The sequence below is a fragment of the Sminthopsis crassicaudata genome, chromosome 1, assembly GCF_048593235.1.
Source record: "Sminthopsis crassicaudata isolate SCR6 chromosome 1, ASM4859323v1, whole genome shotgun sequence".
Lineage (NCBI taxonomy): Eukaryota > Metazoa > Chordata > Mammalia > Dasyuromorphia > Dasyuridae > Sminthopsis > Sminthopsis crassicaudata.
In genome coordinates this window covers 11,744,116-11,759,968 of record NC_133617.1, presented here as the reverse complement: position 1 = coordinate 11,759,968, position 15,853 = coordinate 11,744,116, and the positions used below count along the sequence as shown (strand labels likewise).

Below are 15,853 nucleotides of genomic sequence, written 5' to 3'. Positions count from 1 at the left end.
TTACCATGTTTAATATATTTGCCATTATTTTTAATTTTTAATTTTTTTTAATTTTTTGCCATCTAGGGGAAGGGGTGGGGAAAGGAGAGAGAATTTGGAACACAAGGTTTTGCAAAGATCAATGTTGAAAAATTGTTCATGCAAATGTTTTGAAAATAAAAAGCTTTTAAAAAAATTCTTTTTTATACAAGGAGGTTCTTAACCTTCTTTATGCCAGATGCCTCTGGGAGCTAGACAGGGGAAGATCTAGTAAAAAAAAAATATAGGTGATACAAAAACAAAGCCAAGTTAAATATATATATATATTTTTTTTTCCCCCCAATATACAGTTTTCTTGCATGGACAGGTAAATGTTTGACACAACTGCACAAGTATAAGCTCCATCGATTGCTTAGTCTCTCAGAGAATGGGGAGGGAAGGAAAAGGTGAGTTTGGAATTCAAAAACATAAAAAACAATGAATATTAAAAATTGTTTTCACATGGAGGAGAAAATAGTTTTTAAACATTAAACATGCTATTCTTTATAACAATTCTTTTAATAGAGGAAAAAACCAGTTCAGCAAAAGTACTGAAAATGTGACTTTATATACACAGTGTTCTACACTCATGCTCTCTTACCTTTCAGTTATTTCAAATTGCAGGCTTGTAGGCAGCCAAGTAAGGAAGGGCACCAAGCCTTTCCCAAGGCCTCCGTTCAAATCCTAATTCAGTTGTTTCCTGGTTTTATCCCTAAGGCAAATATTTCAGCCTTGGTTTTTTCCTCTATAAAATATCTCTATAGGAAATTCTAATAAATTTTGGATAAAAAACACCATCTGCATCCAAAAGAGAACTATGAAAAGTGAATGTAAATCAATTCATGTTATATTCACTTTTTTTCCCCCTCTCCTGTGGTTTTTTACCTTTTGTTCTGATTTTTCTCTCAATATGATTCATAAAGAAATATGTATTTTAAAAGTTAACATACATGTATAATCAGAAAAAAATAAAGCAAATTTTAAAAAGAGAGAAAAAAAACAAAGCCAAGGGCTTAGATTAAAAAAAAAAAAAAAAATCTCTCCTTCCCAGTTCTAGATTCTGGGATATAGTTAATTAAATATAATAGAATGCTTAGCTTGGAACCAGAAAACCAGATTCTAAATCTCCTTTGCCATGTTATTGGGGTACAGGAACAAAACTCCCAAAATACTGGGGTTCAGGACTGGTCTCTAAATTTTATAGGCTTAGACCATTTTCAAATCAAAAGGCAAAGATGTAGTTATTACTTCATTGATTGGCAGGCTAACTCCTTTTTTTTTTTTTTTTTTTTTTAAACTCCTTTATAGGAGACTAACCTTAGAAGTAGGGTTGGGATGGTTAGATTAGGAAATTCACAACTATTCCTCATTACCTCCCAGAGAGCAGGGATAAGCTAGTTTTATGAGGTGGAGTTAGGAAGCAGTTAAGCATCTCACACCAGGCACCCCCATAGTAGGCCATAAAATGTTCATTCAGGAGATTATCTAATAGAGTATCCTTAGAGCATATAGGTTATTTCCCTGGCCGAGTAACCTGGTGATTACAATAACATCTCTGTGAACTTGAAACTCAACTGCTCTCAGGCCAAGTTTCCTCATTTATAAAATGGGGATAATAGTACTTACTTCAGAGGATTGTCAAAGGGGCCAAACGTAAAGGACTCTGAAAACCTTAAAGACAATACAGAAATACTAGCTACATTATTATCATTGACATAGAGCTGGAAAAGCCTCTGGAGGCCATCAACTTCCTCTTTTGGAAAAGGAAACTGGCACTCAAGAGAGTTCAGCTGACTTAGTGAAGGTCTGCTGATCATGAGAACCAATACCAAAATCTGGAACTGCTTTAAAAATAAATACATTAATTCATTTGCTAGGAAGAAAATGGGAAAGTAATTCAATCTTTGGGAGCTGTCACATGATATCAACAGTTTGTACAAAGGGGTAAACATATTCGTATGATTAGTCTCATATAGACAAAAGGGAGTCTCCGAGGGGAGAGAGGGACCGTCTCTTCATTTCTTTCTCCATCTCTCAATGTGTAAGTCAATGTGATTTTCTACTCACATAGAGATACATTTAACATTAATAAATACAAAACAAATAATATCTATTACTCATTATATCAATTATAACAGGATATATTATTTAATATTAATCATAATACTATTAATAATTGGAATATAATAGCACATAAATAATGTGCTATGTATTACATAATAATATCGGATTCTGGATTAGGACCGAATTCCTTTGAGTTCAAAAAGCAACTGAATTTTGGTCCCATCTTTCATATAAGGACAATAGATATCCCCAAATCCTCCACCTGGAGGTCCTCTCCCTCACTTGAGGCTTGGTCCAATGGCTTCAAAAGCTGAAACCTCAGCATTGCATGAGGAATTTGAAATCTCTCCCACACTGGAAAAAGACCTCTTGAATCCACTTGTTCTTTCAAGCCCTGTAGGGATGCACTCTTCCGGGTAGACGAACAGAGAGCTTTAATGAGGTAGGGATAGATGGGAACTCTTCAGAACCCTTGATTGAAGGTACTCTTTGGAAGTACCTTTTCTTCTGATGATCTTTTAAAAGTCTGTGCCACAATTCCCAAGGACTCATGAGAACTGACTTCAGAGGGTGAATTTAAAACGGGGAAGCAGGTGAACAGCAGCAGCAGCACTGGGAATAGATAGAGCCTTTCCCAAAAAACGGAACCAGAAAAAAATGGCAGCACAGGAGCAAGATGAGAAAGTAGAAAAGAAAATGCAAGGTTGAACAGACAAGGGAAAATTGAGAAGGATCATTTGACCTATGAGCATCTTAACACAGAAGACTTGGGCTAATATCATAGTTTTACCCATCTCTTCAAGGAGTGCTGAAGTTCTAATAAAAGTATTTTATTTTTCCAAATATATACAAAGATAGCTTTCAACATTCACCCTTGCAAAACTTTGTTCCAAATGTTTCTTCCTCCTCCTCGCTTCTCCCTCCTCAAGCACATAAGCAATTCAACTGCTTGAAGTTCTAAAGACAGGTCTGCTCTTCCCCCAACTTGCCCTCTTGGTGCCTGTCCATGAACAGCCACTAAACTTGCCCTGTACATATCGCTACTCAATTTAGCTTCAACCGTGCAGAGGCTGGGGGTAGATGGGATGAATATAAATTTAAATGATGGCAGGGATGCCCATGTCAGGAATTTTTCTCTTAGTGAGAGTATATTTAACATTTCATTTAATATCATCTTCTATAGAACAAGAAAAAGGAACTACCGCGTTTCTGAAGAGCAAAATATTAATTCAGGCCTAAAAAAAAAAAAAAATCCAACAAGCTATTGTTAACAAGATGTGAAGGAATGAATTTTCAGAGAAAAAGGGAGGAAAAAAAGGTGGTTTTACCGTCAAAGTACCTACCTCACTTATATGAGTAAGCTATGCATTATTACATGTAATAACATGGATTAATACCTGTAAATTATGATATTGCATGAGTTACGACTTGTTATCAAAACCTCATTTCACAGCTTTACCGTGACTGTGGCCCAGGACTAGACATAAATCTCTACTCGACAACTTTTTCCAGGTAGGATGACATCTCCTCAGGGTCTGGGTCTCATAGTAGATTCAGCGCTACACTTTGGAGTTAGGAAGACCCGAGTTCAAAACTCATTTACTTTCTGACACCAACTCTGTCACTCGGGGGACATTTCATTTAGGGTTTCTAAACCAGCCTCATTTGGAGGTAATATTTATAAGAGTAGCGCCTCTTTCTCAGAGGTGTTGTGAGGTCCAGAGAATCAATCTAATTTGTATATACTTCCATAGGCACGAGTCATTTCCAGGATAGCATGTCAGCTCCGGGCGAGCAGAGGATCCATTTCTTTACTCATTACTTTACATTTCTCCCGCACTTTGCACAGGGCTGGCACGTGGGAGACACTTTGGTAAAGCTTGCTGACACGCACTTATTTATGCTCCTGGAAAGTGGACACGGTTTTGCTTGTTTTTGCAGCTCTGGCACTTAGCCGGTTCCTGGCACAGTAGGCATTTCAGACATGCCTGATTCCTGTAAAGTTTTGCAAACCTCAATGTTCTATAGGATGGCAGCCATGATTCTTACTCATTCCTCTCCCAAGGTTATGACCTAGGTCCTTCTGCTAATGATTTCATCTGTACTCATCCAAACTTGTATTCTGACACACGAAGAAATCAAATTCAAGTCGCCCGCTGTGAAGGTGGATCAACCGAGCTTCTAGAAATGACCATCACAGTGTCTATTCAGATCAAGACTGTGCCATTTTTCTGCCTTTCCTTGGTGACCGTGGGATGCTGTCTCTAGTGTCGTCCACGCCCTCCCTCTTCCTGGTTATCACACCTGACCCAAGCAGCCTCTGGAGCCCCATCTTTTCAGGTTTCTCTTCAGGCTGAACACCCCGGAGATCTTGACTAGAGAAGGGAAAGATGCTGCTTTGGATTTTCTCCACCCCCAGGTTTTCCGTGGGCACTCTGTGATGTGCTGCCCATCAGAAGGCTCCAGTCTGTCTCCTGGAATGGCATGTGGCCCCTCAGGGTCTGTCAAAAGCAATCCAGCCCTTTCTTGTCAGTCCAGCATGCAACTCCTCCCCTGTCTGCACATGGAAAAATAAATGGGCGTGACATGACCTGGAAATAGGTCCAAAGAGGCAAAAAACAATAAAGCAGTTACCAGCAGCTTTCATCAAGATAACGCCCATTTTCCACCCATGCACAAGTACTTCCCGGTACTTCCTGCATACCTGCAATGCAGTCTCTTGCCCCTGCCATTTCTCACTCAGCTTCTGACCCCTCCAGGAAGCCCAGGGACAGCTGCCTGTTATATATCCTCATTTCTCTCCTCTGCCAGGGCCATGTCTCTAGTGCAGACCCCCATCCCCCTATCTCTGGGTAGCTTTTCCTCATCTCCAAGCTATCCTCCACCCTCCAGAACTTCCCTATTATCTCTAGGAAGAATAATAAAATCTTGTGGGGCTTTTAAAACTGGACAACCCAACCCCTTCTCATCTTCCCCGTGTTCTCCCACTTACTCTCCTCCAGAGATTTTGGCCTTCTGATCTTTAAACATCCGTCTTTTCACCGACTGGCCCCAAACCTCAAGCCTTCCCCCCTTCATTCAAATTCCAGTTTAGATCTCACCTCCTGACAGAGGCCTCTTCCAGTGCCCCCCATGGAGGGCCCTCGGGTTCACATGTTATCTTGTATGTGTCATCATGGTGGTACGCTTCCCCAACAGAATGCAAGCTCTCTGAGGAAAGAAGCTGCTTCTGCCTTTCTCTTTAATCTCTAGCCTTAGCAGGGAGCTTGGCACATTATTGTTTAATAAATGCTTGTTGGCGGAAGGAAGGAAGGAAGGAAGGAAGGAAGGAAGGAAGGAAGGAAGGAAGGAAGGACGGACGGAAGGAAGGAAGGAAGGAAGGAAGGAAGGAAGGAAGGAAGGAAGGAAGGAAGGAAGGAAGGAAGAAGAAGAAAGGCAGGGAGGAAGGAAGGAAGGAAGGAAGGAAATACGGGGAGAGGAAAGGAAAAAAGGAGGGAGAAAAGAGGGACGTGCATTCATTAAGTACCTACTGTGTATCAAACATCAGGTCAGAGATACAAAAAGTCCCCAAACTCAGGAATTTGTCTTTGATGCGGGAAGCCACGGCATAAACACATATAACCACCATAATCAGGAGGAGGTAACTGAGAGGAGAGACACTGAGAAGGGCAGGGGCCGAGAGTCTATGGTCCGACATCGACCCATTCTGTTAATCAGACTTGTTCAGAATGTTTGAGCAGTGTCTGAAGACTTGAAGGTTAAAGTATGTCACCCCACTGAGAAGGAAAGGAAGGGCTGCCTATCCCAGGCCCAGAGGAAGCTTTCACAAGAGGTCAACGACAATTTTCAGTGACAGATGGAACCCCACGGGGACGGCCCCTATAGGATTTCTGATACAGAAGGTGTCTTTCACCGGAATGTGCGCGTTCTCTCTCCTTCCCCCAGGGTAATCTTTTACTCCCATCGGTGCTAAAGCCACAAGAAAAAAATCACATAGACTTGAGAATTTTTGAAACTTAAAAAAAAAAAGTTTTTCTTTTTTTTTTTATTTTCATAAATTAACACATATAACAGTGGGAATTTCAGATTCACAAACTACCAAACAGAAATGAAACTTCAAGGGGCATGATTGAGATTACCAAAAATGTACAAATTTCACTGAACTATTTATTTTCTCATGATAAGATAGAAACACTTTATTCAGGCAGCTACTGGCCCTGTCCAGCACGAGGGTGCTGAAATGTCTCCCAGAAGTCAAATGCAGCACAAGGTGGCTTGTGAAAATGCTTAAGTAATAATTTTGACCATCATCATCATTCTTCTGGCCCACCCCAACCCCCACCCCGTCCCACCCTGCCCCACCCACCAGGATACCCAGAAAACCTCTGGGGCTGGGTTTGTGGCTCAATGGAATATTAAACTCTGATTTCCGTCGGCTGAAGCCTTCCTCCCCGTCCAGTGCTTGGACGGAAGGATTTCAGTTCCTTTGGCAGGGAGGGTCCTTTCCTGAGAAGGTTCATAGGAACGGACACTTCTGCCAATTCTTTGTAATGCTTTGGATAAAGCCACCCACAATGTGGTACATCCTAGGTCCTTTCACAGACACCAGAAGGAAGTTTTAAAAATATTTTCCCACAGGCATTAAAGGAAAAACAAAACAAAATAAAATAACTGCCTCTATCATTCCCCTGCCTCAAAGTGACAAGAGAAAAGCATCATTGCCTAAAGGTTGATCTCAATGTACATAGTGTTTAATGAAAGAGCAAATCTTTGTCTGGAGACTGAGAGGGGGGCCGTCGAGCTCCCATCCCAGAACCCACCTACCGAGCACCCCGCAGCCGGGGCAGAAGAACAGATGGCTCGGGCTCCAGCGTGCCCTTCAGGCAAAAGTGTGACCAAGTGTCATGATTTTCACAGCTGGGGGGAAGGGGAGCGTCATGTTTTGGGATTCACAGCATGAGTTTTTGAGCTCACTGGGCTCCGAGTAAGGCAAATGCTACATGTCTCTTCACTGCACCCCCCTCCCCCTTAGTAAGACAACACAGACATGATCGGTTTGAATGAGGTACTTTCACATGAACAGAGAAATGAGATTAGAAAGGGGTGAGTAAAGGGGGGGAGGGGGGAGAGAAGTGGTAGGAAGGGGGAAGTCAGCCATGAAAGGTTCGGCAACAAGCAGAACGTTGCTCAGACCTGAGATTTCTTCCCCCCATCCCACCCGGGAAACTCGCTCGCCCCTGAGGTGATCCAGGCCAGCTGGGGCGGAACCTGGTCCCTGCCAGGGGGGCTGCAAGTGTCACGAAAAGCCCGGAGACATGATGACGGACGTGGCTACCGAGTTCTAGACCCCCACATCCGACAACTCCCTGTGAGTGATTGGAAGCCCAATAAGAGACTTGGAGGGAATGGCAAAGGTCTCTAAAAAGAAGCCTTTCTGGCCTCATTAAAACTGGGGGTGGAGGGGAAGCTACGGGACAAGTCAGCTGACTTGAGAACTAACAGGGGCTGCCGGGGCCACAGCACAGGGGCTCCCTTCGCCCTCCACGGTGCTGCCAGAACGTCATCAATCCCCGGTGACCTGGCCTTTCTGGTCCCATGTGTGGCTGGGCTAACGCTGAAATGACATTATTACAGATACTGCGGCAGCGTCTGCCTCCTGGTCCACCAACTGTCACGGTTCCTCGACACCGCCAATGGATCTGACAAAATGGTCCCTCTGGAACAAGACAGCTAGGTTGGGGGGATGGGGGCTCCCTGAAAGGAGGTTGTGAAGCACACTATTCTTCCAAGGTAGTACATAAAGAGGGAGAAACTCAGCATCAAGAGACCCCTGTCCTAGGCAGGTCTGAAGGGTACAGGCCTCTAGGATGTGGCCTGGGCCCGCTGCAGCCACGGACGGTACCGAGTTGGTCCAATCTGGAGGGCAAGGGTTCTGGTCCCATTCGTCTATAGCAGATGCTCTGGGTCCCTATGTCTAGGCCAGGAAGTTCCAAGGGAAAAAGCCCACACTCTCTCAGGCTGACACAGACTGCAGGATTGCGGAGGGAAGGCAGAGGTTACTGGCCTCTACCCAACTCAAACAAGTTAATCCCAAGGGGGAGAACATGGGACGTACCAGGTGAGTCTTGTGGGCCCCCGGAGGCCTCAGCCCCCCCGGCACAGAGGCCTAGAAGAATGGAAGAGATGCCGGGGATCTGGAGGGAAGGAGGAGCACCCTACTCCCTGGCAGGGAGCCCCAGCTCGGCACCCTCGTTTCAAAGGAAGACCTGCTCGTCAGAAAAAGAAACGCAGAGAGCACAGGGAAGGAGGGGACCGAGAGGATCAATGGAGAGGGGCTCTGGAAATGAAGGCGGCATTCCCCTATAGGCAGCTGCAATCCCAATCTCTCGTCCTCTTCCTAAAGCTTCAAGTACAGTTCATAAACACGGTGACCAGGGTGTGGGGGCCCTGGCCTGGGGCTAGCTGGCTTCTCCAGGCAACGTCCAGCAGGGAGGAGTGGACAGCGTCCTCTCCTCCCCCGGAAGCAGATGGTTTTTCACGCATTTGGAGACTTGGGAATAAGCCTTCGAACCCAGCCAGCCCCAGGGAGCCCAGCATCATCCACCATCGTCTGTTTTGGCCATAAAACAAAGTAAAATCCCATCTCATCCTAGTATATTAAAACTACCTGGAGAAAAACCGGCTCTTTGCCCAGGAAGTCCGCTCACTTGGAGGGTGGGAAGCGGCCGCAGGGCCCCTCCTCTCCGAGTTGGCCAGCCCTGCGTGTGGGGGAGGAGCGGCCCAAAGACAGGGAGGAAGGGGCCGTGGCTTCCCACCAACCTGTGAGGGACTGGGTCAGACCCCTAGCGCATAGTCAACAGTCTTTGCTTAAAACATGAATGCCTTTCTCCTCCACGTTAAAAAATAAAAATAAAAACAAAAATCACATTTAAAGGCTCCCCAACATGCAGCAATAATAATAATAATAACAACAACAATGACAACAATAATAATAAAAAGAGGAAACACCACAACATTGAAAAGTGCAACTGACTTGGAATGGTGCCTTGTTGGGCTCCTCTAGTGCCAGTGGCCAGGGGCACCGCGGGCGGGGCGGGCCACCCACACAGAACCCAGGTCTAAGCAGACTCATTCCCAGGATTTAAGAACAACATCAGGAAGAACCATTCCCCAGCTCCTCCCGCGAGCCGGGGATCCCAAGAACAAGGTGATTCAGCTTCTGTGACTAGCACCGCTGTAAACAATGGAGAAAGTCCACAGGGACGTGCAAAATGAGGTGGGTGGGTCCTGGGGATCCTAGTGTTATCACAGGCGGGCCACTGGCCCGGGACGTGCCAAGGCTGCGGAGGGCACGGGCCCTCGCCGGGGAGGGCAGGCGAGCCTTCCTCAGCAGCAAAGCGGAGATGTCGGCACCTCCCCGGAGTTTGTTCACCGGGGATCCCTTCCACGGGCTGAGTGGTTTAAATGACTGAGAATCGCCAAGAGATTCTCCTCACCGAGGAGGTCCAAGAGAACGGCCCCCCGTGGTCCCCAGATTCCTCCATGGACTCGGCCCCTCAGCAGCCCGAAGCCGGCTCGTCTTCTCCCTCCTTGGCAAGGAAGGTCTCCAGGTCCATTAGCTTCTGAATCAAAAGGGCGTCGAGCTCTTGGCTCTGCAGAGCAGCTTTTTTTGCCCTGGTGAAGCTGCCCGTCACCTTGATCTTACCACGATTCTTCCTCTTCCGGGGGACGGTGAAATCCTGGAACTCCAGGACCCGCTTTCTCTTCTGCTGACTGACAGAAATGAGCGCCCCATTTCTCTCTTTGGGCTCTTCAAAGATGGTCTCCAAACACCTGGGATTGGGAAATCAAAATGGGGCTATTAGGCCTGCACACGCAGAAGCTCTGCCTGGGAGGATCCTCAGGGGCCAGGGAGGGCGTCTTGAACCTGGCCCTCCTGGACTCCCCTTAAAAATGAATACAGCGAGGAGTCCTCCGGCATCCCTGGGAAGAGCATCACCCCCTCCCGGGGCAGCCCCTCTTATTTCTGGGCATCTCTGGCTGACTGTTAGGGTGTCTGTCCCTAAGCTAAGCCCAGGCCTGCCCCTGCAGCTGCCCTCTCATTGCAGGCTTCACAGCCTGGGGCCACATCCTGCTATCCTGGTTCCTCTGTTGGAAGGGTCCCGGCTTTCCTCAGCAGCCTGGTGATGGAACACTCCTGATCCCAGAAGTCATTCAGCTCCAGCCCTGGCCTGTATTTTCATGTTTGTCTAGTTCGGATATGCAAAGAGGCTCCAGCCCCCTCCCCCACTTCTGATATTGGGACCAATCCCTTCGGACCACGCCCCTACATTTCCCATGACCACATCTGCCAGAGATGGCACAGGCTCGCGCTAAACCCGTGGGATATACCTGGACGCAGGAGGGGACTTGTAATTTTTGTTGGTGTAGATTTCTTCCAAACTGAACTCCTTCTTCTTCAGCCTGAAAAGGAGAGAACATGAATCCATCCTGCATCCTCATCCTGAGCTCACTCATCTGGTGTCAGACACTTAACACTTAACCCCTTGCACGAGCACTAGCTAATCTAATCCTCAAAGGCATTCTATGGAGTGGGAGAGTGCTGTTGCTCCCATGTTCCACAGGGCAGCATAGCCCAGAGAGGCCACAGGGAGTATAAGAGGCAGAGGCCTAGAACCCAAGGAGTCCTATTTTTGCCCAAGTGTTCTCTGCCCATACAACTCATGAAGACTCAGTTCCTTGGAAACAGGACATCGAGATCAGAGAAATGCAAAGTAAGACAACTCTGAGACACCACTACCCACCTTCAGATTGGCTAAGATGACAGGAACTAATAACGATGAATGTTGGAGGGGATGTGGGAAAACTGGGACACTGATGCGTTGTTGGTGGAGTTGTGAAAGAATTGGATTTACACACATATATTGTGTTAGGATTACCAGGTGAGTTCTCACCTTGTCACTGTCTAGACAACCTGAGTTCTCACCTGGTAATCCTAACATCATACTGTAACATATTTAATATGAATGGGATTGTCTGTCATATCTAGGGGAGGGAGAAGAGGGAGGGAGGGGAACATCTGGAAAAATGAATACAAGGGATAATGTTATAAAAAAAAAAATTACTCATGCATATATACTGTCAAAAAAAAATTATAATTGGGTCAGCTAGGTGGCGCAGTATGGATAGAGCACCAGCCCTGAATTCAGGAGGACCAGAGTTCAAATCTGGTATCAGACACTTAACACTTCCCGGCTGTGTGACCCTGGCCAAGTCACTTAAACCCAGCCTATATATATATATATATATATATATATAATTATAAAATTAATTTAAAAAAAGAAAAAGAAACAGGGCATCGAGGGCACTTGTGTCCACTAAGGAGGACAGAGGATATAAGTGAGGGCAGAAACTGGCTCTTCCCAGAACATCAGAAAGGGGGCCCAGAGTTCCTTGGTAGAACGAGGGCTGCTTTGAGTGGACCAGATTCAGCTCTCCTCCTCCCAGGACGGGGAGGAATCAACCGACAAGGCCACAGTGTTCTGCCCGTCAGCTTGGTTGGGGCCAGTCCCCTGCTCAGAATAGCACCCGCTCCTACACAACTGTAACAAGATGATCAGTTCTGCTCACCCTGGTTGTTCATGACAATGGTTACATAGGTGCCCCAGAAAAATCATTTCCAGATGATCAGTTAAGATCAACAACAAAAGAAAGGCCCATTGATTTGGGCCTTTGATGTGACTGAAAAAAGGGTCAAAACAATTGGGTCAAAACACAGCGGGCAATGTTTGTCAAACTACACCCACAGCCAGAAGCAAAAAGCCAATGAAAATTCTTAGAGTTCTGCCTTTTCCCAGAATGAGGGCCCAAGCCCTGAAGGATGGGAGCAGTTCTCTCAATATTCTCATAGACGGTCACATCTCAGTTCCCTTTTGACTGTTCTTCCCCAATAGGTTCTCCATACTCCACAAACCAGAAAGTCAGCAGCCCCTTCCAAAGAATAGACTGAGGTGACCCCAAATTAAAGGACCACATAGTCAAGAATCAAAGTCTTGGATGCTGCAAAGTGGCAGGATTTCTTTACTCCAGAGGAAGAACTCACCTTTTGGGTCGGGGCAGGCCCATTGGCGTGAGGTTAGGGTCTGGCTTAGGAATGGTTTTCCGGATTCGAATCTGGGAGACTTTTGTTGGCCGCTTCTCTGGCTCCCTCTATTGACAGAGAAAAAACCGTAAGGAAAAAAATAGTACAACCCCCCAAAACTCATAAAGCAGCTTTGTAGTTGCTCCCAATATCACTTCATTGGTTTTCTGAATTACTGGGGTCAACAGACAATTTGTTCCCTAAGAGTTTGTCACTGACCCTGTCAAACCCTAATTTATAGGACTGGGAAACAATTGCACAATTCAATTGTGAAATCTAGAAAATGAAATCTAGAAAATTCCTCATGTACACTCCACTGTTTGTGTTCTTCTGCCCACCAGGGTTCCCACCTTATTCTGAGAGCACAAGGGTATGGCGGAGCTAAGAAAGGAACAGAAGAGGCCCCAGGCGCTCTGGGGGAGGTGGCCAGGGAAGTGAACCACAAAGGTTCTGGATGTATGGAAATCATGCACTTATTGAGTTTTACAATTTGGCTAATCACCAAACGCTCAGGGAAAAGCCTGGCGCGAGTGTCAAGTGAGACAGTGGGAGGAAGACCAAAACTGGCAGCTCTAAGGAGGACCCAGGAGAAACATAAGAAAGACTTGGGGTGCCCAGGCCATAACTAACAAGGAATCTCTCCATCAATGGTCACGGGCCTCTTTGAGATCAGATTATAGAATTCAGGTACTCAAAGAGACCTGAGCCCATCCCAGTCCAGCCCCGCCCTGCCCAAGATGTCCCTCCCCAGCAAAGGAGGGAGATCCAACACTTCTAAGGCAGACCATCTCCTGCCGCGCTTGACTCTGGACTCGGGGACCCAGAGGAACAAAGTTCCCAATTTTACCTCTTTCTGGGCGGTACTGCTGTGCTGACTGGGGCACACAGGGGGGACTCTCCTAAGCTCTTTCAAAGCAGGAATCTGGTAGTCAGAGGCAGAAAGCCGGAGCACACTGACCACTGGCTCAAAGGCTAAGCAGGACTTTGGTGCCAAAGCAGAGACTGGAGATGCCGGCCTGAGATAATGGAAAGAAGAAGTGAGCATTAGAGCTGACCATTTCTTGGTTCAATCTAGCTGAGAGGGTCAGCCAATTTATGGCTTGTCTTTGGAGGATCCTTGAGCCAAGAAGGTAGTTTGCCAACCCCTGTGCTAGCCCACTGGAAATGGAAAGCAGGCCTGAAGCCAGGATGAAATGATGCTGTTCTAGGTCACCCCCTTTCAGAAACAACACTTTTTGTCCCCTGAGGGAGCCTGCTACAAGCTGGATGCCAGTAAATAGCCCAAGATATTAATGCCATCTCCAGCAAAAGTTTGCAAAATGCTTTCCTCCTGTTATCTATACCCGGACAAAGAACTGATTGGGGCTGAATACAGACTGCAATATACTTTTTACTTTTTTTCCCCTTGAGATTTTTTCTTGTTGTTGGTTTTTTGGTGGCGGAAATCTAGGTTTTCTTTTGCAAGATGAGTTTTCCAGAAAGGTTTACTTAACTTGGCATGTGCTTTCTCAATGGAGATTGGGGGGAGGGAGGGAGAGAATCTGGAACTCAAAGATTTAAAAGTAAATGGTAAAAACTTTTACTCATAACTGGGCAAAATAAAAGGTTAAAAGTATTAAAATATTCATAGAAGATGCTTTCTCCTTAACCTTTTTGTGAGCTAAAAAGCCTAAGTGCTATCAATCCCATTTTATTTATTTTATTTTTTTATTAATTTTATAATTATAAATTTTTTTGATAATACATATGCATGAGTAATTTTTTTTTTAATAACATTATCCCTTGTATTCATTTTTCCAAATTATCCCCTCCCTCCCTCCTCTACTCCCTCCCCTAGATGACAGGCAATCCCATACATTTTACATGTGTTACAGTATAACCTAGATACAATATATGTGTGTAAATCCAATTTTCTTGTTGCACGTTAAGTATTGGATTCCGAAGGTGTAAGTAACCTGGGTAGAAAGACAGTAGTGCTAATATTTTACATTCACTTCCCAGTGTTCCTTCTCTGGGGGTAGTTGTTTCTGTCCATCATTGATCAGCTGGAAGTGAGTTATCAATCCCATTTTACAGAAGGAAATGTAAGGCGAGAGCCAGAGAACAAAGACAGAATTCTGACTTTCTTCTGGGTCTAGGGCTTCTCTGTTTGGCTCCCACCTGGCCAGAATGTATCCGATTTCCACCTTTTAGAGGCGATGGAAAAAGGACTCATGGTTGGAATTATCTTTTGTAATGAAAGAAAGGTTATGGAACACGGGAACACCATGGTCAAACGATATACTTATCTGATAAAGAAGGTAAGCTGAGACCCCATTCATATCAATACATTAGAAGGGACACTTAGTGCTTATGGAGGCTTCTTCAGTTAATGTAAATTATCTAAATTCATCCTTGATTTGCCTCTTTCCCTCTGGTGTCCAAGAGTCCCCATCATGGTGAATGGTATAAAACAGCTGGTAAGAAGCTTACCTAGTTGGACTGTCTCTGGTCCTAACAGGGGTGGCTTCCATGCCCAACAGAGGCACGTGTGGTAGGATGGCATGGCTGGTGTGAAGGAGAAAAAGGGTAAAAGCAAGAAGGTTAAGGACAAGCAACAACAGAGTAAAAAAAGTGCGATCCCTGGGGTGGTTTTAAAAACCCATCCTAATTCAGAATTCCTGGAAAAAAAAAAAAAAATCTGATATCTTAAAAAAAGAAAAGAAAACAAAAAACCCACCATAAACCTCCCAACCAGAAGAGTAGCCGGTAACCTGGGCAGCCTGATAGTCATGGCTTACGTTACAGCTTAAAGAAGAAAGATTTCTAAGGACGAAAGGGAGTGAGATGAGCGTGAGTGTGAGGGGAGCGCTTGGAAACAGACCATTCACTGAATCTAAGAGAGCACGGCTTATTAAAATGTGACTCAAGGAAAGAAAAGATGTCCAAGGATGTCACGCATGCATGATGACTGCCCAATTTCAAGGACACCCAGTGCTGCTCTGGGACGTGGACAACGTGCTCAGGATGCTCTCGGTCTACCTTAAGGAGGGCAGAGGAAACCAAGACTGGTTCTGGAGCAGGGATCCGTGGAACAGGAGTGGGATAGCAACCGCTAACAGCACTGTTACCTTAATGATTAAGTGGCTAGTTTTTAGCAACTCACCATAAACACTCTGCTTTCTGATTTGGGAGGACTTTAAAGCTCTCTCAATAGAATGAGTCCATTATCCTTCTTGGAGAAAATATCAGTTTTTACGACCTCCAGATTACTATTTTCATTACTGAATATTGAAACTAAAATGAAACTGAGTAATTTAATTGAGGCACTTAAGGGTTGCCTAAAAACAAATTCCTCACAACACTAAGAGGTTCTGAAGAGTTAGGAGGTGAACATTCTGTCAATTCAAGTGCCTCAGGTAATTCCGAGTTGCTGCCGCTGAGGCCATTCACATAGCAGGATGGGAAGACGACTGGCTGGGCCCTCCCAGGACCCGACTCTGCCTTTGCATAGACAGGTTGAATCTCTTCTCCGTCTGGTCCATAAATGACAAGTTTGCGTTTCTTCTCTAAGTCTCCTCACTGCTCTAAAAAGTTTCTCTAATCTATGGGGAAAAGCAACCCCAGACATTGACAGAAAAAGGTATGAAA

General features: G+C 45.3%; 1 protein-coding gene across 3 annotated transcripts in view; it reads right to left on the bottom strand.

The window, feature by feature from the left end:
• Positions 1–6,088: 6,088 nt before the first annotated feature.
• The window catches only part of PRR14L (proline rich 14 like), a 64,765-nt gene continuing 55,000 nt past the window's right edge, over positions 6,089–15,853 (bottom strand). For all 3 annotated transcript variants that reach the window (XM_074293006.1, XM_074292988.1, XM_074292996.1), the window contains exons 5-9: positions 14,696–14,770; positions 13,071–13,239; positions 12,185–12,291; positions 10,474–10,545; positions 6,089–9,915 (exon numbers count right to left, since the gene is read on the bottom strand). In XM_074293006.1, coding sequence (XP_074149107.1) covers positions 9,639–9,915; positions 10,474–10,545; positions 12,185–12,291; positions 13,071–13,239; positions 14,696–14,770 — 700 coding nt within the window. In that variant the 3' untranslated portion in view covers positions 6,089–9,638. The remainder of the gene's footprint in view (positions 9,916–10,473; positions 10,546–12,184; positions 12,292–13,070; positions 13,240–14,695; positions 14,771–15,853) is intronic.